Here is a 21,969-nt window from a genome sequence, read left to right on the forward strand (position 1 = left end):
AAGACTTCCTGTGGCTGGCATTTAGTAAGCCCTTACTGGCTGGTGTATTCAATCAAGAGCAGGTTCAATGCATGCATAGCTGTGGCTGGTTTCTAGCCCAGGATAGGAGACACAAAGAAGAGGGAGTTATGAACAAATAAGCAAAACTCCAGCTTCAGCGCCCAAGAGGTCTATGAAAGTCTGAATACAACTGGCCCCCATAAGTTCATAGAGAGTGGCACTATTGGGAGGTGTGGCCTTGTTGAAGGAAGTGTGTCACTGTGGGGGCAGGCTTTGAAGTCTCTTTTGTTTAAGCTTTGTTCAGTGTCACAGACCTCTTTCTGTTGCCTACAAGATGTAGGACTCTCAGCTCCTTCTCCAGCACCATGTCTGCCTGCACACTGCCATGTCCCACCATGATGATAATGGACTAAACCTCTGAACTGTAAACCACCACCTCAACTAAATGTTTTCCTTTAGGGTTTCCATGTTCATGGTGTCTCTTCACAGCAACAGAAGGTCTAAGTAAGTCAAGGTCTGAGGCACAAAGGGATATAGTACATGGATCCCTGCAAGTGCAGACCAGTCTTCATGGGAAGCAGAGAACTCAAGACGCCATTATCCCAGAGCGAAGCAAACACAAGGGAGAAATGGATCCTTGTGTTAGAAGCCACAGCAGAGGCAGAGGGACCCATGAGCTTTTGTCAGCAAAGTGGGAAGGAATTCCAGTAAGGAATGTGGGCCACAAACAGGATGCCTGTAGCTTTGAAGTCTACTGTAGCTGATGCTCTCATCAACTGCACGACCTCTGTTGCCCTGAAGCCTGAAATGGCAAGGCCCTCTCCACTTGGCCCACACATGCATAGCAGCAAATGCTCAGTGAGCCAATGAGGTAGGGCAGGTATGACCTGTCTGTAGCCCACAGGCTGATGTGAGACATGTGGTGGTATTGTGTTCCCCAAAATATTGTGCACCCTAATAAACTTATCTGGGGTCAAAGAACAGAACAGCCACTAGATACAGAGGCTAGAAAATGGTGGCACTCACACCTTTAATCCTAGCATTCCAGAGGCAGAAATCCCTCTGGATCTCTGTGAGTTCAAGGCCACATTGGAAACAGCCAGGCATAGTGGCACACGCCTTTAATCCCAAGAAGTGAGCCTTTAATCCCAGGGAGTGATGGCAGAAAGCAGAAAGATATATAAGGCATGAAGACCAGAAACTAGAAGGTTTTAGCTGGTTAAGCTTTTAGGCTTTTGAGCAACAGTCAGCTGAGATTCATTCTGGATGAGGACTCAGAAGCTTCCAGTCTGAGGAAACAGGATCATCTGAGGAACTGGCGAAGTGAGGAAGCTGGCTTGTTCTGCTTCTCTGATCTTCCAGCATTCACCCCAATATCTGGCTCTGGGTTTGTTTATATTAAGACCTTTTAAGATTCGTGCTACAGAGACATGCAGGTATTCCCATCAAAATTAACAACAGCAAGAGTCATAAACAGAGTTGAGGATGTGGTTCAGTGTTAAGGCTCATGTCTAGAATGGGCAAGGCCCTAGGTTTGATCGCTAATTACATATCTAACCGCCCCCCCTCCCGGTTAAACACACACACACACACACACACACACACACCCCTACCTCATACAAATTCAAGGTCCTGCCCCATCCCCCAAAGCCAAGGTCTAAATTGCCATGTTTTAAACTATTTCCATCAAGGCCAGCAAACAGAGGCTACAGACAGACTGTAAGGTGGGTTTATTTGGTCTACTGAATGTTTTAAAGACAAAAAAGAAAAAAACAAACAAACAAAAATCCCACAATTCTTTTGGGGAAAATAAAAAGGTTCCCATCTTGCCCTGGCCCCTGACAAACACCAGGCATAGCTTCTGTGTTCTTCCTCCTCTAGATCAGGGAGTCTCTCTTAAGGCAGGCTTTTATGCTGCTACTACTCCTAGGCCTCCATTCTTCCAACCAAGCATGTCTTCTCCATCTTTTCAAGTTCAGTTTGAATCCCAGCTTATTCATGAGGAGAAACAACCCACTATGGCCGCTCCTTCTGAGTTTCCATCAGTTTCATGTCATAGACACACAGGACTCAAGGTCTATGGAAAAGCTCTCAGCATCACAAGCCATGAGGTTGCTGTAATGGGACAAGCAAAAGTCTGAGCTCAAGTTGGCAATAAGAGGAATTAGAAGGCATTAGAGGGCCAGCAAGACAATTCAGCAGGGAAAAGCACTTACCATGGAAGCATGATGCCTTGAGTTCAAATCCCAGAATCCACAGTAGAAAGAGATAATAGACTCCTCAAAGTTGACCTCTGACAGTCTGTGGCATATGTGTGCCCCCCCCACCGCCAGGACACATTATACACTCACACACAACAGTAATGATAAATGAAGATTTTAAACTAACAACAACAAAAGCACTAGAAGGCAGAACCAGCACGTAGCTGCTGGCTGAAGTAGCAGACATAATTTACACAGTGTTCCCACTTCCCAGGCTACAGCCTGGAGGATTCCTTTTACTAATCCATTTACCAGCGACTGTAACCACAGGTCTACCCTTACCCATCAGGTAGCAAGCTAAAGCCAAGAAATCAGTCAGGCTACAGAGGGAGTGGCTTTCAGAGTTGAACATGGGTAATGACCAGAGACCACACGATGAGGTACAGTAAAACTGCTCTAATGCTTGTCTACCACATCATCCATGTCCAAACAACACAAAAAAGCAAAGCTTTCCAGTTACATAAAGAAACACAACCCAAGTTGTTGTTGGGTTGTTTTTGGTTTGTTTTTTTTTTTCAATTTTCAGATAATCTAACAGTTTCATTTAAAAAAAAAAAAAAAAAAAACAGCCGGGCGGTGGTGGCGCACGCCTTTAATCCTAGCACTTGGGAGGCAGAGGTAGGTGGATCTCTGTGAGTTTGAGGCCAGCCTGGTCTACAAAGCGAGTTCCAGGAAAGGCGCAAAGCTACACAGAGAAACCCTGTCTCGAAAAAACAAAAAACAAAAAAAAAAAACAAAACAAAACATATCCATGTTTTATAAAAATTGCTGTTAAAAAAACTGCTATCTAGCAGATTACAGGATTTAACATGAGATTTAAGTACCATCATTAGAATATAAATTTCTTAAACTAGACATTTATTTAGATCTAAATCATAACAACTAGGAGTACCTATGGAAGTCTTTTTAAGTCTGAGGATTTAAATTTGTATTTATAATTATAAACATTTCTTTGCTACATAATTAGTATATGCTAAGACAGACTATTTTTAGTGTTAGGAAAAAGAGGGAAGAAGATAACGAAAATGAAAATGAGAAGCCACCACAGAACTAACCACCTGGTAGAATCAGATCTATGGACAGACTCAGCTAAATACTCAGATGGTATCAAAAGAATTCTGCAAAGGAAATGAAGTTGCAAGACAGACAACAACCTGGACAGACTGCAAAACCATCAGAAGATAAATACAGAACATGCTCTGTATGACTGCATGTCTATGACACTCGAGAACAGGACAAACCACTCCATGGAGACACAGAGCTGATCAGGAACCGCTAGCTAGGGTGAAGGACTAATCGGCAAGAGAAGTCCTGAGAAACAGAAGTATCCTGGAGCCAGGGAATTGCCATAACTCCATGTGTGCAGATGTGTGTCAAATGGGTACATTATGCTGCACACAAATCACACTTAAGGAAAAAAATCTAGAAAAAAATGGCCTAGGAGTCTCCTTTAATATCAAACAATTTAAAATTTAAGCTCAGAGACAAATATTTGAGGAAAAATGTTAATGAGATACTGAGAAAACAGGAAAGTAGTAACAACATACAACCACAGTGGAAACCTAAGGCAAACAACAACAAAGAGCTTAATAAACATCGCAGCAGAAAAACAGTACTACTGAGTACTACAACTCCAGCAGCCCTAAATTTCAACAAGAATGGAAATGATGGGAAAACACTTTAAAGTACAAAACAGTATCAAACTTTAAAAATACAACAACTGGAATAAATGCAATGTCCACAGTAAAGGAAAACCAAGTGTGTTTATTAAACACCTCCTTGCAAGAAAACACTAAGCAGGGTTGAGAGCTGGTCCAGCGGTCAAGAGCACTTGCTGGTAAATCTCAAGGACAGAGTCTGGATCCCAGCATCCCCGTCAGGAGGCTCAAGAGTGCCTGGAGCTCCAGTTCTAAGGAATGCAGTGCCTCCACGGGCACCTTCAGACAGACACATGCACACATACATAAATAGAGTAAGTATTTTTAAGTGTATGAAACTAAAGTTTTAAATACTGTATATTTACAGATAGAAAAGTTAATTTACATGCAAAGACATAAAAATCTAGCTGACCTCATAATTTATGATCCTAAATACATATTAATCTTTAAATCATCACTAAACCAAAATGAACCTTTAGAATATCAGACTTAAAGGACAGGAATACCAATATAATAGAATATAAAGTACATTGTTTTAATTAAGATTTATTTATTAACCCAATTCAATCATTTCTCTACTCAAAACCCTCCCATCCGTCAGGCAAAATCCCCTCTAGTCTTTTACAAGGTCCATGAAACTGACCTCATCCCTCTTTGCTATGGTTCCATGTGGACTCAGAACCAGCCTCTCCTCCCTCACCACAGTCCCTCTCTCCACACACTCTGCCAGCTGATAGCCGCCATTGGTAAAATAACTCTGCTGAAATGGTGGCTAGTACAGAAGGTGCCATCCACATTTTACATGAGCAATATGGACTAATGGTTCTGGCTTTTAAAAATAAAAGAATAAGGATTGGGCATGGTGGTACACATCTTTAATCTTACCACTTGGGAGGCAGAGGCAGGGGATCTCTGTGAGTTCGAGGCTGTCCTGGTCTATACAGTGAGTTCCAGGACAAGCAGGGCTATGTAGAGAGACTTTTTGTCTCAATAAACCAAAAATATGTAACACACACACACACACACACAAACAAACGAATGAGCAAATTTTATTGGCCTTTCACAAGAATGTAGTAATTCCACTTACACACTTTACCCAGAAAATAACTACAAATTATCACACCAGGTTTAACCCACCAAAACACTTAAAGAATCTGATCCAGATACTGAAAGAGAGCAGTGGGTTACGGGGGATTCTACTCAGCAGGGTCTAACATTAAGAATACTTTGGAGCCAAGTGGTTGTGGTGCATGCCTTTAATCCCAGCACTCAGGAGGCAGAGGCAAGTGGATCTCTGTGAGTTTGAGGTCATCCTGGCATACAGAGTGAGTTCTAGGACAGCCAAGGCTACACAAAGAAACCCTGTCTCAAAAAACAAAAATAAAAACAAAACAAACAAAAAAATCTGTTTTTAAAAAAAAAGTATTTTGGAGCTGGAGAAGCAGCTCAGTGGTTAAAAGAAGTTGCTGCTCTTGCAGAGGACCTAGAACTCCAGTTTAGATGATCTGATGCCCTCTTCTGGTTTCCATGGTCATCAGGCAAGCATGTGTATCACATGCATACATGCAGGCAAACACTCATACACATAAAAATAAAGAAAAAAAACTGTAAAAGAAGAATCCTTCATGCAAAGCTATACATCACTGTTGCAATAGGCTAATAATTATCACCACAGCACTTGTTACAAACAAAACACACCTAAGATTTAATCTTAGGGTATCCAATATTCAAACAATTCTTGCCTGTTTATACTTTCAAACAACTGAGCTTTGAAGCCAGCCCAATCTACATAGCCAGAATCTGTCTCTTTAAAATGGGGGTGGGGGGAGGGGGAGCTGAGGAGGGTACTCCAAGCTAATACTAGGACAATCAATGGGAAAAAGAATCAATCAAGCTTCAAGATACTAAAACAGCATTTAATTGCATTTGATTAAGGAACAACTGATTGTAGTAACAGTTTACAGACAGACACACAAAACAGAAAATTCTTATACAAAACCTTGGAAAAAAAACAGCAGTCAAATCAAATCTACAGTACAAAAAAAAAAAAAAAAAAAAAAAAAGTAGTCTCTTCCCAAAAGCTGGCAGGTCCCTTAAATTGTCCAACTGAAGAACTGTGCTCCAATATGTTGCAGGTCACAAAACTGAACAGGCTTGTTACCACATCCCTCCCATACATCGTTGGCTCTAGAGCAAATCGGACAGCACTTTCAATAAAATCCAAATGCCTTCCCACAGCACTGACTCTCACACCAGTGTCACCCTGTACTGGAGTCTCTGATGGCACCAATCTTCTTAAACCAAGCTCAGTCCCTCCCCTAAGGATCGAATGTGGGTTACTCTGCCTGTTGTTTTCTTTTCCTAGATCAGTGTGCACTTCAATTCTGGCTGTGTCCCATCTTGGTTCTAAGATGACCTCTGAGATGAGCCTTCTGTGAAACCCAGTGAGCTTCCACTAACTCCACCGCCATGCTTCCTCATTAGCACTTGCTGCATTGATTGCCTTCACAGTGCTTTCACTATCCACTGGAAACGGCCTTGCCTGCCTCTCCAAGCATACAGGCTGCACTGCTTGGCTCACTGCAGTGTCCACAACATACTAGGAGGTGTTCTGTGCATGGGAAAAAATAAACACCTAGGACGGTCGGTCGGTCGGTCGAGATAAGGGAGCTGCAGATGGCTTAGAACAGTGCTCAGAGCTGGATGTGTGAAACTGAGTGGTCACAGCTTCTTTGTTCTTTTACTGGTCTCTAAAACTAGCACAGAAAGCTAAACTGCCCTACTACTGGTTAACAGCAGTAACGTGCATAGGTCACTGTTTAGCACAGGGTGATGCTGTGACTATAGTCACTTTAGTGCCAATATAGTCACTATATTGCAAATATTAATAATAATTTGAGCTATGCAAAGAATGAGGGGGACTGTGTAACTCAGTAAATTAGTAATAAAGGTAGTCACAGTAAATCCTCATAGCTATTTTTAAATACTAATTTTTCTCTGCTGCAGATACACCCCCCACCACCACACTAATTTAAATGATATTTGCCAAACAGTGTGGCCAATCAATGTCACATATTAAGACCAAGCCTCCACTGACCCTTGTACTTGTGTCTATAGCAGCACAGCACCATATTAATCTACACAGGGTATGTTGTTGTAGAAGATTATTTTAAGGTGTGTTGCTTTTGTTTATGTTGCATTTGTTTAACTCTTAAGAAATTGTGTTACTTTGCCTGTCTAAAACACATGATGATCTAATAAAGAATTGAATGGCCAATCGTGAGGCAGGAGAAAGGATAGGCAGGGCTAGCAAGCAGAGAGGATATATAGAAGGAGAAATCTGGGAGAAAAGAGAGTAGTAGCCAGAGGAGGGCTGGAGGGGCCAGCCACCTAGCTACACAGCAAGCCACAGAGTAAGAGTAAGATTTACAGAAGTAAGAGAACGGGAAAAGCCCAGAGGCAAAACGATGGGATAATTTAAGTTAAGGAAAGTTGGCAAGAAATAAGCCAAGCTAAGGCTGGACATTTAGAAGAATAAGCCACCGTGTGTGATTTATTTGAAAGCTGGGTAGCAGGCCCCCCAAAAAGCCAAAAAACAACCAACAACAGTATGTAGCAAAGACAAGGAAGTAAGTTAGTGCTGTGTTAAGCCACTGAGTTGGGGAACTGTTTGCTACCTCTGCATAGCCCAGTGTACTCTCTGGCTGCTCAGTAGCAGGCTTTACATCTGACAGGCTGCTGACTGCAAAGCTCTTTTTCTTCCTCTGGAATGGCCATCTCTCTGGGCCTCAATATCTTCAGTCATAAAATGGGAATTCTAATGCCTGCACTTCATAGGGTGTTTTACAAATACGGTATTAACAGGAGAATATTTATACATTCTGTTTGTTTGCTTTTGATTTGGGTTTTGGTTTTTTTGGGGGGAGTTGTTTTGTTTTGCTTTTGTTTCTTTCTTTTTTTTTTGGGGGGGGGGGTTCGAGACAGGGTTTCTCTGTGTAGCTTTGCACCTTTCCTGGAACTCACTTGGTAGCCCAGGCTGGCCTAGAAATCACAGAGATTCTCCTGGCTCTGCCTCCCCAGTACTGTTGTTTCATTTTTAAGACAGTGTTTCTCTGTGTGTCAGCCCTGGATGTCCTGGAACTCTCTTTGTAGACCAGGCTGGTCCCAAACCCACAGATATCCACCTGCCTCTGCCTCCCGAGAGTTGGGATTAAAGGCATGTGCCACCATGCCTGGCACATACATTCTTTTTTTTTTTTTTTTAATTAGGCACATACATTCTTTTTTGTTTGTTTGTTTGTTTGTTTTTGAGACAGGGTTTCTCTGTGTAGTTTTGGTGCCTGTCCTGGATCTCGCTCTGTAGACCAGGCTAGCCTTGAACTCACAGAGATCTGCCTGGCTCTGCCTCCCAAGTGCTGGGATTAAAGGCATGAGCCACCACCGCCAGGCCCAGGTACATACATTCTTAACAGAGTACTTGGCAAGTGTGCTAAGAATTCAACAGATACAAAATGGAATTAAACTCCAAAACATATCTAACTTAGACTACTTTGAGCCTATTTGCATTATGTCACTAAATAACCTAGGAACCAGGAGAACATCACAGATGATCTCCAATTTAGAACAGTCTGAAATACAAAAGAAAAAAACTTGTAATTTCTTAGGCTTTACAATGAGTTTAGTAGGATATAACCATATTGAAAGTCCAGGAGCAACTGTACAGGGTTAGTGTAGAATGCTGGTGAGGAAAGAAAGGACAGCTATGATCCAAAAATATAGAGAGAATAAAAAAGGAGGGCAAACATGACCCTGCCTGCCAGCCAGGCATGACTGTGAGGAGGAACAAGGACTCACCTGCACAGCAAGCTGTACTCCCTCTCAAGATCAAAGAGATGGCAAGAGTAAGTACTAAATGAGTAACAGGGATGAGGAAGAAAGATAAAGAACTAATGTTCTGGGGCATGTGGAGCCCCAGATATGGCTTCAGAGAGAGAGTCTAGCAAACTGCCTCTCTAGGAGGGACTTGGAACACACCAAGACAACAGAATGTGACAGGTGGTGTGTACAGTATGGGCACATACTGAACTCTACTGCTCCTCCTAAAGAATTCTCACAAGCACCATGACCATAACCAGATCATCCCTGTGCCTCAAATGGCTCATTCATGGGAGAAAAGTGAGTCTGTGCTAATGCCTCTGCGATCACAGCCATTATGAGAAGTTTTGACTGCTGAAATACAACAGAAAGATGCTAATCATTTCCTAGAGGGAAAATTCCAAACAATCATAAAGTAACTTTAGGATTTTAATTATAAGTCAGTCTTGTTCAAGTTCAAACTTTTTTCCACCTGAATTTTGTTGTGCAGTTATTTGGAAAATTTTAGTACAATCTGGCTGACAATGAGAGTGATAAATACAAGAATAAAAGCCATAAACTATTCTGAATAATATTCTTATTTTTATTATAATAACAATATTGGAAAATATTGATTAACTTAATATTTCAGCATAATAAAGAAATTTAACTGAAAACGCTAAAAGTTTTAGTCAGGAAAAGTGGAAGGTTTTTATAATCCAAATAAAACTTTCCTCACTGCCAGCCCATTTAAATTACACAAATAAAAAACATGCTAGCCATTAGAACACACACGGATACTTTCGTCCTGATACCTGGTACTTGGCATCAAAGGAAGCCCTGTACAGATCTAATGTTAAAACTTGTCAAAAGTAACATGAGATTGCTAAAGAACCAAAAAGTGAAATGGTTATTGCTACAACTCTTTTGGAATAGTATACACACTCTTGGTTCGACACAATTGGGACATTAAAGCAAAGTGTAAAGTATCAGAAAATAACAATAATAAGGTCCAAGAACACTTGAAATCTTAATAATTCAGTAGGGAATGAAAAGCAATGCACAATTAAGCCTAAGCCTAACTGTCGGCTTCTCAGATAATAAATGAACACAAAACACAGCAAGAACAGTCCACACTCAAATTCACTTCAGAAAGTCACCATCACTCTAGCCCAGACTGACTCCTCTAACAAGTCCCAGACTACAGAAAAGCCACTGCCTTTGAGTGACCAGGTTCACATTAAGAATCAATCTTAAAATAAGAGAAAAAATGAAATGCATACATAAATATACCTCTGATGTATGATGACTGAAAATCCATTCTGCTTTTTCCCTATCCCCTCACCATTTCGAATATAATCTGCCTTCAAAAGCATGTCAGTAAATCTTCAACTATTACTATAATAGAGACCATGTGTCCATGTGCTCGCCAGATTCATGTTTATGAGGTATAGTCCTCTATATTAAAATAAGCTTATTTCTGATAATGAAAGCAATGAAAAGAAATCAAAAAGATCCACTCCAACAATTTCACCTCTCTCAATGTAACACAGGACAGAATGTATTAAATCTCATCACCTCACAAAATTATACTTGTGGTTTCTAATTAGAAACACCTGGAAATGACAAAAAGATATCTAAAGTTTCAATTGATAAGATACAAAATGTTTTCAAGTCCATAGAGTTTAAGCTATGAAGTATAAAAGAAATTTACATACTTTACATTTTTGTGTTTCATCTCTTTTAAAAGTTGCTTATAAAATATTTTAAGAGAATGTTTCTGACATCCATAAATCAATCTTTCTTTCTTTCTTTTTTTTTTTTTTTTTTTTTTTTTTTTTTTTGAGACAGGGTCTCTCTATTCTGTAGTTCTGGCTTTCCTGGAACTTGATATGTAAACCAGGCTAGCTTCAAACTCACAGAGATCCATCTGCCTTTACCTCCCAAGTACTGGGATTAAAGGTGCGCTTACAAAAATTTTTAGGAGACTATTTCTAGCATCCATAAATGTCTATAACTGTGAGAATGAGACAAAAATAAGAATATTACTCTAGAATGCATTAAAATCACATAGCTAATATTACTTATCAGAACACCCTTGAGGTTATGGAAATATCCATAGCAAAATAGTTTAATCTCCCAGTAATCATACACCCTCCTGCAAGAGAAAAACATCTTACATTTCAGTATCTGCCTTCTGTATTTTATACGAAGGACTTTCATGGACAAAATACTTGAAAGTTCCTGTTTGATCAGTTGTGGTCTCTAAAAATGACTTTCAATCTTGGAAAATTGAAAAATAGGAAGTTCAGAAAATAAAAGCTTAATATGTACCAAACAAAGAAACATAAACCCCTCACGCTGAATGTGGCAGAAGAGAGGTTAAAAAGGGAAATCTGGAGCTAAAGTTCCTAAGAGTTCGTCTCCCTCAGGAGGCAAAGCAACAGCAGCAAACCACAGCAAGCAATGCACATGCCCCGCCACACACACACACACACTATGAGAGCAACGGCGGATAATGGGGTAAGGAAACCAACACAAACATCCAAGAGGAAGGAATGAGGGTATGTGCGTGTTGCTATGTTTTAAAATCAATAGCTGGCCTAACATCTAGGTCATGAATTTGTATAAATTTTATGTTTAAACTCACCTGATGCATTTTCAATTCCTGTTGTGTTCTGTAAAGATACACACAACAAAGAAACTTCTTTGATTACATGAGCCCTAAAAAGAAAAACAGACAATTGTAATATGCACCTGCCTACAAATTTACAGTGATTTAAAACTGCATATGAACAACAGAATATACTCCAAGGGCTATTCATAAAGCAACCCCTGCCAGTCAACCTCAGTCCATACTGACAACTAACTTCTCAGATTCATTATCATAATAAATATATTTCTCACTAAACCCTACTAGGGCTTCACTGTACTCTATAAACCAAGCAGAACCAGCAGAATGACATCATATTTTGGGTTAAGAATTGCATCACTCCTGGAGAAATAAATGGGCTTTGTTAATAGTCAGAAGCACAAAGCCTAGAGGTGTAAGTGGTGTGCAACCCAGGCATCCTTCTTTTGCTTTCAGTATTTGCTGCATGCAAACACAATTAGACTCCATTACTCTGTTTTTCAAGCAGAAAGGTGGACTGACTAAAAAGGGCCACATGAAATTCTCTTCAAAGGGAAGAATAAAAAGCAGGCAGTACCATGCAAAGCTTTTAAAAGAGGTCTGGAAAGAACTACAATTATGCCTCTCTAAAGTATTGTTTGACATAGTCACGGCATAGTAAGATGACAACAAAATTTCTTCTTGTAAATACATATGGCATACAGTCACATAACTCATAACAATAGTGCAGTCAACAACTGTCCACATACACAATGAGGATCCCGTGAGACTGTTGTATTGCCTCAGGTTTAGCACTGGTCTCAGCAATGTCATACCAGTACCTTTATGACACTCAAAAATAAAACTGCTCAATGATACATTGTTAGATCACACCCTTAAGTAGTGTGTGACTGTATTCATTTCTAAATAATAATCTACTAGCCCAGTGTGGTGTCATACTGTAATTCCAGCACTTAGGTGGAGACAGGAGGATTTGGAATTCAAGGCCAGCCTGATCTATGTAACACTGCTATCTTGAAAATGTCTATGCAGATGGTCTTTTCTATGTATGCCCATGTTGGTATGGTGGCTCATAACTAATCCCAGCACTTGAAAAGTGGAAGCAGGAAAAATCAGGTTACTCTGAGCTACTTTAGATAGTATCCCCAAAAAAATTAATTAACTAGTGATTAAAAATATATAAAGATACAATGTATGCCTCGAGTCAGTTTATATCATTCATATATGTGAAACATACCACTTTTGGTAGACCCTCCACTGTAACATTGTAAATGTCTCCAGTAAGCACACATACACATGCACCAGGAAGTATAATTCTCTTATTTTTTCATGCACATCTTTAGTCCACAAGACACCACCTATATGGTGATTGTCAATAACACAACAGGCTTGTGATGTAATGACACACATTTTAGATTGAAGAATACAAGCCTGCCACATCAGAGGCAACAGTGCTTAGAGAACAGTTGACTTTCTGTTCTTTCCTTGAGCTGCTGGACCCTACTCACCTGATGACCTTTAACAACAAGGTATTATATTTAAATATGGCCCTGCTCATCTGAATTTATTTTTATGTGTATTGTGCCCAAGGAATGTACTCCACAGCATTCCATCTTGTTACACAGGTCAGTCAGTTCTGGCCAAGCCAATATAAACTCTTAGTATATTCAACAGATAAAATGTCAAGGTAACTGAAGGACAACCCATGGAGTCAGTTCCTTCAAAGTGGTTCTCAACCTTCCTAATGTTATGACCCTTTAATACAGTTCCTCATGTTGTGGTGACCCCCGACCATAACATTATTTTCATGCTACTTCATAATGGTAATTCTGCTACTGTTATGAATCACAATGTAAGTATCTGTGTTTTCTGAAGATCTTAGGCTACCCCCATGAAGGGGTTGTTCAACTCCCAAAGGAGTCGCAACCCACGGGTTGAGAATCACTGCTTTAAAGTTTAACACTGAGCATCTTTCCACAGATGTTCAATATGACCTTCCCCCAGGATACATGTAATACAGTAAACACAATTCACCCTATTGCCTGAGACTTAATCTGCTATCCTGTCTGAAGGTGGTTCTAAAGTCTGAAAAGTTACTAATGGTCTCTTAGACAGGCATACCTGCCCCCCATACAATGTTTACTGGCTACTATCAGCTCCTCTAGTCCTGTGTGACATCTTACACATCGTAGAGCTGGTGAAGTGAGACGTGGCAGTGGCTTGTCCTTTGTCTCTCTGATCTTTCAGCATTTACCCCAATATCTGGTTCCAAGTTTTTTATTAAAAGACCAAATCAGATTTCGTGTTACACCTGCCTGCTGCTCCTCCACCTGAGCACCTACACACGGGGAAGATCCTTGCCCTCTCGGGAAGAGGCCCACAATGAGCAAATACAGAAAATACCTGAACTGTAGAAAAAGTGCTATACAGAAAAGCAAGGAGAGGTTTGTCAAGAAGAAGAGCACCATCTCCTGTCTCTACACCTGCCAACCCAACAAGCTGCTCTAGGGACAGGGAGAAGAGCTGTGACCTGAGAAGGCAGAAGAAGGAAGAGGAAGAGCCCCGAGGAAGCCAGAATCTGAGCTGAAAATCTACAGGCGGCAGATGTGGGTGCTTGGGCACCAAGGAGAGCAGCTTGCAGACCGCAGTGTCAGAGGCAAAGGATAGTACTGGTTTGACATGGTGGAAAACGAGAAAGAAGTGACTGGATCCTGGATAAAAGTGCAAACAGAGCCTCTAACTTCAGCTACCAGATTAGAGATGAACTATGAAAGAAAGAACAAGTCGGCATGAAACCTGAGCCCCATCCTCCCAGAACAAGGGGGTGGAAGGGGATGAGGGGTGTGGCGGCTGCTTCCTAGGGGGCTACCCGCTCCTTCCATCTGCTCTGCAGTTGGTTTTCCCTCTTTATTTCACATTCTTCTTTCCTTTTCCTCATCCATTGTAGTTGCTAGCTCACAGGCACAATTCAAACAACAGAGTTATCTGCTGTGTGACACTGGACAGATAAAACAGTACACTACTTAAAACATTTCATTCTTTGATGCATTAGCTTAATAAATGGCAACTTTTTCTACTAAAAAAAAAACCCTACTATGTGACTCAAATTGTTACATGATGAAGCATAATCTAAGACTTCCCTCCTTGTCCAAACAAAACCCACTCATTATTTCCTGTTGGAGAATATAAAGATCTTAACACCTTCTTTTATTTATTTATTTATCTATTTATTTATTTATTTTGGTTTTTCGAGACAAGGTTTCTCTGTATAGTTTTGGTGCCTGTCCTGGATCTCTCTGTAGACCAGGCTGGCCTTGAACTCACAGAGATTCGCCTGGCTCTGCCTCCTGAGTGCTGGGATTAAAGGTGTGCGCCACTGCTGCCTGGCAACACCTTCTTTTAAAAGTTCACTACATATCTATATTCAAGGGACCCTCTTCTCTATCACTTCTATTCCTAACTGCTAAAAAAACACATTATTTTTTTTTCCTCTCTCTCTCTCAATTCCCAAAATTGTAAGTTACATACCTAAAACTTCATAACCCAGGCACTTGCCACCAAACCTGATAGCCTCAGTTAAATCCCCAGAACACACGTGAACAGAAAGAACCAATCCCCCACAGTTGTCTTGACTTACTTACACACACACACACACACACACACACACAGAGAGAGAGAGAGAGAGAGAGAGAGAGAGAGAGAGAGAGAGAGAGAGAGAGAGAGAGGCATGCATCACCCATACGTAAATGCAAAAATAACGTAAGTGTACCTTTTAAAAAATATTGCACAGTATCATTACTATTACAAGCCCAACAGACTTCTCAGCTGATTTTTTAGTATATGTATGTATGTAGTATGTATGAGGGTATGTACACACATATTCACATGTGAGGGGCACACCAGTGTGCAAGTGTCTGTAAACTTGTGTGCACGTGTATGTAGAGGCCAATAGGTTGACATCAGATACCTTCTTCAATGGCTCTCCACTTAGTCGGGATCTCTCACTGGGCCCAGAACTTGTCAATTCAGCTAGTCTAGGTAGCTGGCTTGCCCTGGGATGTCACTCCACCTCCTGAATGGTGAAATTATAGACAGAGGAGCCATTATTTGTACACGAGTGCTGGGAATCCGAACTCCAGTCCTTACACTTTTGCAGAGAGTGCTTTATCCACTGATGCATCTCCCCAGCCTTCCTGCTTTTCTAGGTTAAATTCTCTCTAAAGTACGCTAAAGTAAACCACGTATGGTAGTGTGTGCTTGTCACACTAGTTACTCAGGAAACCAGGTAGAAGGATCACTCTTGAATTTAGAAGTTCAAGACAAGCTTGAACAACCTAGCAAAACTATAACACCACCAAAAGGGAGACTTGGGGCAGTCTCTCTACAAGTATCACTGTGTACTGAACTCAACAGCAACTGTCTTTCATTATGAGCATTAGCACTGCCCTGGCCCATCAAGGCCAGCAGTACTGCAATCATTTTCACAACTGAAAAAACCTATATACCTTCCCAAACACAAGCTCAGGGGCTGAGAACAAGGGTCTGTAATAGACCACATGTGCTATCTATAGTAATGACAAACTCGAAACACTGCTTAAAAACCCCAAAGCCTTCACAGTACTTTGACCTCAGCACTGACTGGGACAGCAACACTTCTGCATTCCCACTTAGCAAATGTATGGCATCTCAAAGCCAAAGTTTATCCACAAGATATCCACAATGGATCCTATCAGTGCAGAGGGAGAGAAGAATCTTCTCACACAAATCATCAAAACCATTCCAGTGCCAGGCAGTGGTGGCCCACGCCTTTAGTCCCAGCACTCAGGAGGCAAAGTGCTGGGACCAGAGGCTGGCGGATTTCTGTGAGTTCGAGGCCAGCCTAGTCTACAGAGCGAGTTCCAGGACAGTCAGGGCTATTACACAGAGAAACCCTATCTCAAATGCTTTTTTAAAATTTTATTAAGATTTATTTTATATGTGAAGATGTTTTGTCTACATGTATGTATACTACATGAATGTCTGGTGCCCACAGAGGTTAGAAACAGACGCTGGATATCCCGCAAATGGAGTTACAAGTTGGTTGTGACTTGTAATATGGGTGCTGGGAACCAGACTCCAGTCCTTTGCAAGAACAAGTGTGCTTAACTGCTGCGCTATCTTTCCAGCCCCGCAAACTCTTTTTTAATACTAAAAACTTCAGTGCTTCTAATTTTCTACTTACCAATAGATACTGAAAATAGGTAGAAAGGGTACAGTAGACAGATGCATAAGCTTGAGCCTGTGAATGTCAATCATCAGTTACTTACAAATAGCATGGATCACTGAAAAGGTACGAGCTTCAGCTCCACCTTATATTTCTAAAATTACAATCACATACATATACTTATTTTCTTTTTAGATTCATTTTGTTTTATGTACATGGGTGTTCAGTCTGAATGTGTACATATGTGTGTATATGTGTATTATAAACATATATATTTAGATATATACACGTACACACACACACACACACACACACACACACACACATAATGTAGGTACCTGGTGCCCACAGAGATCAGAAAAGAATGTCAAATCCCTTAAAGTTGGAGTTAGGGAATGGTTGTGAGCCACCACATGGGTGTTGGGAGCCAGCCAAATCTGGGTCCTCTGAAAAAGCAACAAGTGACCCTGATCACCAAACCATCTCTCCAGCAACTTTTTTTTTAGTAGTGTGTGGCTTGGGCTATAAGAGACACTATTTTTTTTTTTAATCTGATCTTCCTACTCTGCCTTCTGAGTGTTAGGATTATAGTGTGCTGCCATGTCTAGTTTATAGAGTGCTAGGGATAAACGCAGGGCTTCTGGCATGCTAGGCAAAGACTATGAACTTGGACACATTCAGCTGTACTTTTCAAAGATACTGCTTTCAAATTATGGAACAAATCATCCTTACCAATACTAACTTGTTAATATAAAGGTGACTTGAGTATTGAGGGTCAGTAACAAAAACCTAAACAAACAAAAAGTTACTGGTCGCTCACAGTATCAAAACAATCTGAACAACTGGTAACATGCTCCAGAGACCTGAAAATGTAGAGATAAGTGACACTCCTGACCCTGGGTGTTCACAGACCCGTCACCACTCACCATCCTCTGAAAGAAAGCAGAATCTATCTAAGGGCAAGCACACTAGCACAAAGCAAACACAAATGACACTGGTTATGCTGTCTCTGTGCACAGCTACAACTTATGCACTTTACACAGCTTTAGGAAAAGCAATCATTTTTTTTTAAATATCAATTTAAGTCTAGGAGAAAGGAAGAATGATGAAAATACTTAATACATTCACACACAAATCACTCATCTTAGTTATTTTTAGGATAATTTAGATCTTCTGTTCTTATTTGAAAAAATATTGTAACTTCAGGGCTGTTACTTTTAACTTATATTCATCATTGCATGTGTCTGCTTGCCACTGTGTGCACGGAGGGGTCAGAGGACAACCTTCAGGAGTCAGTTGATTCTTTCTTCCAGAAACTTCCAGGGACCAAAGTTCAGTCACCCAGTTTGGTGGCAAATGCTCTTACTTGCTGAGCCATCTCACCGGCCTAATTTTCCCCACATTGTAAGTAACATCAAGAATTAGTAGCGATTACTTGAGTTGTGAGACTCCAGAAGCTCTTAGACAAAGAATAAAACACTAGCTTGCTATGCTAGTGTTAGACCAAAATGCAATACAGACAGACAAGGTGCAAGGAACCAGCACACTGTTAGAGCTGGGCCAGAAGTGCAGTAAACACAGACAAGGTAGGACAAGAGAAAGGTCTGAAAAGAGCACTTTGTGAAAGGAGTCTCACAAATCTATATAATAAATAGTCTAATCACTACAAAGTAGCTCTTTTGGCAAATAAGCATCATAGTAGCAAACAATATGGAGATGGGGCCTTTAGCTTAGCAGATTTACTAACTGGGGCTTACTCTGACCAAAAGACTCCCACAACCCAGAAACTTAAAAATGAATATATTAAAACCATGCTAACGTCTCAAAACCAGATTTTATCAATTTACAAACACTATCAGAATTGTCAGGATCCCTACCAGGAGGGTGGCAGGAGTAGGTCATAATCGAAACAGGCACTGCTCACACTACACCTGCTCAGAGAAAAACACATCCATTTTCCTTTCCCAAAATAATATGATTTCACAAATCACCTAGTTCCATCCAAAAATAACAAAGCCCCAATCTTTCCTTGAAGATACAAATTATGAGTGGCTTGTTGGTGGCATGTTTACATAGCATGTGCTAAGCTGTAGAGCATTGCCAAAACAAAGAAGAAAATGCAGGCAGTATTACCAGGTTACATAAACTGCAGTAAGAACTGTACTGAAATGTGTACCACTTTAAGAACAGGGAGACTTGAGTGTTTGTGTGTAGATCATGAAAGCGGACTCGAGAAGGAAGACTGAGCAAAAGCTGACTCACTGGGTGTGGCCTCTGCTGAAACCTGTCTCTCACCCCCCAGAATGACTTCCACCCCATACCAAGGACAGAGGTGATAGAGTAGATCAGAGACACCAGCAAATCACTTGCTCAGCCTCCAGAGCATGTGAAGAGGCACAGTGACCAGGCTGTTAACAGAGAACCCTGAAGAGTTCTCCCACTTCATCACACTGATTTCCATCACATGGCCCAGAACACCAACATAACGGCCCCAGGGCCTAGATCCCTGAATGTGCACAGCACAGAGTGTTCTGTGACCCAAACATAAAGGAGGAAATGGGGGCTTAGTGGGTTGATACAGGTGCTGACAACACTGTTTCCATGCAGCAGACTAAAAACCCAGGCCTTCTGTTCCCAGAGCTACAGACACAAATGAGAAAATGGGGCTGATTGTAAGTTACAGAGCTCTGAGGTCAACAGCCCTTGGCTCTAGAGGGCCTTAAGCAATTAAACACCATAATATTAAAATGTCAAGTAAGAGACCAGTTGATATCCTAGGAAAGTAATATCAATCTACACTTAGACTTCAGGCACCCAGGGGTTTTCCAACCAAATGAAATTTTTTACTTTACAACAGTGGTTCTCAACCAGTGGGGGTTGAATGACCCTTTCACAGGGGTCACCTAAGACCATCCAAAAGCACAAATATTTACAATTCATAACAGTAGCAAAATTACAGTTATGAAGTAGCAACGAAAATAATTTTATGGTTGGGGGTCACCACAACATGAGGAGCTGAATTAAAAGGTGGCAGCATTAGGAAGGTTGAAAACCATTGCTTTAAAACAAAAGGGGCTGAATAAAAATTCAACTGATAAAGTGCTTGCTGAGTAAGTTTGGGGACCTCAGTTCAATTCCTAGCCCGCTTGTAAAAAAGCCAGGTGCCACAGCACACATACTTATAATACAGTGCTGAAACAGGAGGAACCTGGGTACTTGCTGGGCAGCCAGCCTAGTCAATCAGCAAGCTCCTTCAGGTGAGAGACCATCTCTCAAAATATAAAGTGGGCTGAGGAAATGGCTCAGTAAGTAAAATACTTACTTGTCATGCAAATGTGAGGACCTGAGTTTGAATTCCTAGAACCCATTTAAAAGCTGGGCACAACAGCATGCACATCTGTAATCCCTGCACAGAGATGGGGACTGGGTCCCTAGAAGCTCACCAACCAGCTAACCTGACATACAGAGCAGTGAACAAGAGATCCTACCTCAGACAAAGTAAAAGGTAAAGATCAACACCAAAGTCGTCCTCTCACTTCCGTCTGTGCCCACTTGCATGCACTCATGAGCACAAACATGCACATGCTCGTGCGCGCGCGCGCGCGCGCGCGCGCGCGCACACACACACACAAATAAACAAACCAATAAATAAACAAACAAACAAACCAATAAATAAATAAATAAATAAATAAATAAATAAATAAATAAATAAATGCAATTAATGGCCTGCCTACACGATGTGCTGTGGTAAAGATGGTGCAGAAATTGTGGGAGTGACCTAGTGACTGGCCCAGCTGAAGACCCATACCTTGAGAGGGAGCTCACCCCTGCAGGCCAGGATAAAACCAAACATGACCGGCAAAAAAAAAAAAAAATCAATGAAATGATTCCTAATGATATTCTCCTACACTCATAGATTGGTGTCTAGCTCAACTGTCATCAGAGAGGTTTCACTCAGCAACTGGTGGAAACAGAAGCAGAGACCCACAGCCAAGTATTAGGTGGAACTTGAGGAATCCTGCAGAAGAGGGGGAGGAAGGACTGTAGGAGCCAGTGGGGTCAAGGGCACCACAAGAAAACCCTCAGCACCAACTAACCTGGGCTCACAGGGGCTCATAGAGACTGAACTGACAACCAGTGAGTCTGCATGGGTCTGACCTAGCCCTCTGAATATATGCTACAATTATGTAACTTGGTCTCCTTGTGAGACTCCTAAGTGGGAGCAGGGGCTGTCTCTTACTCTATTGTCTGCTTTTGAAACCCATTCCTCCTACCAGACTGTCTCATTCAGCCTTAATAGGAGGTGACTAGTCTCACTGCAACTTGATATTCCATGGCTGGCTGATAGGCATGTGAGGCCCACCAGTACCTGAAGAGAAACAGAGGAAGAGAGGATGGATGGGAGGGTTCTCGGAGGAGCAGAGGGAATTCTGGTTGGGATGTAAAAACAAAAAAAATAAAATAAAATAAAAACAAAAAAGAAAAGAAAATTGGGTAGGAAAAAAGAACAAGTAATAAAGAAAAATAATAAAGATTAAAAAAACAACAATTAATGGGAAATTCTTCACAAAATATTACTCCCAAGTTGGGGATGTAGATCAGTGGAAGAGTACTTGCCTAGCATGTATGAAATAATGGGTCCAAGCCCCAGCACTGCAAAGAGGGGGGAAAAAGCTTCTAGCACCCATTAATAGAGCTAAGCTTAGAAATAAATGTTGGTCATTGTAGATTATCATCTCCCTGACTGATTTTAAAGACGTCTATTAATACTCTCCCTATTCCCTTCATCATATACCTATGACATATTTCACTGAACGTGAAAACTCTGAATTTATGCCATCGCGAATCTCAAGTTCTCTACAATATATGTTTTCATATCTCTCATTGTAGCAGTAGTTATTCCCCTTCACTGTACCAAGAACAAAAAGATCACTGTCAATTTTCCTGGATGAAATAATCCTATCCCATCAAAAGATCCTTGAATTAAATTTTTCCTTAGTTTAAAGACTAATTGCCAAAAAATGCAGATGTAAAGATCAGCAAGAGAGGTGGGGATGGGGCAAGAGCACCTGGGCTTTCTGCTCAAACCCTGTGCTCTGCCTGGGAGCCACTACAAATTCAAGGTTATAAGGAGTCCCAGGCAAAGCACTGCAACCCACTGCTAACTGCACATTCTGCAAAACAGCACCAACATAAAGCAGTTTTAATTAAAAGATACTTTTGTGATATTTTGTTAGTTGTATAAAAACTTGCCATTATTAGGAAAGGAAGTAAAATCAATTCTTCACTAACCTCCAAAGACAAGCATCCTGAAGAATGTCTAAAATGAGGAGGGATATGACTGTCCACTCCACAGTTATC

At 41.0% G+C, this 21,969-nt stretch overlaps 1 protein-coding gene across 1 annotated transcript in view; it reads right to left on the reverse strand.

The window, feature by feature from the left end:
- The window catches only part of Prdm2 (PR/SET domain 2), a 109,594-nt gene that overhangs the window by 80,480 nt on the left and 7,145 nt on the right, over positions 1-21,969 (reverse strand). Inside the window, exon 2 of the mRNA XM_059255342.1 lies at positions 11,424-11,497. Coding sequence (XP_059111325.1) covers positions 11,424-11,432 — 9 coding nt within the window. The 5' untranslated portion in view covers positions 11,433-11,497. The remainder of the gene's footprint in view (positions 1-11,423; positions 11,498-21,969) is intronic.

This window comes from Peromyscus eremicus, chromosome 2 (genome assembly GCF_949786415.1).
Source record: "Peromyscus eremicus chromosome 2, PerEre_H2_v1, whole genome shotgun sequence".
NCBI lineage: Eukaryota > Metazoa > Chordata > Mammalia > Rodentia > Cricetidae > Peromyscus > Peromyscus eremicus.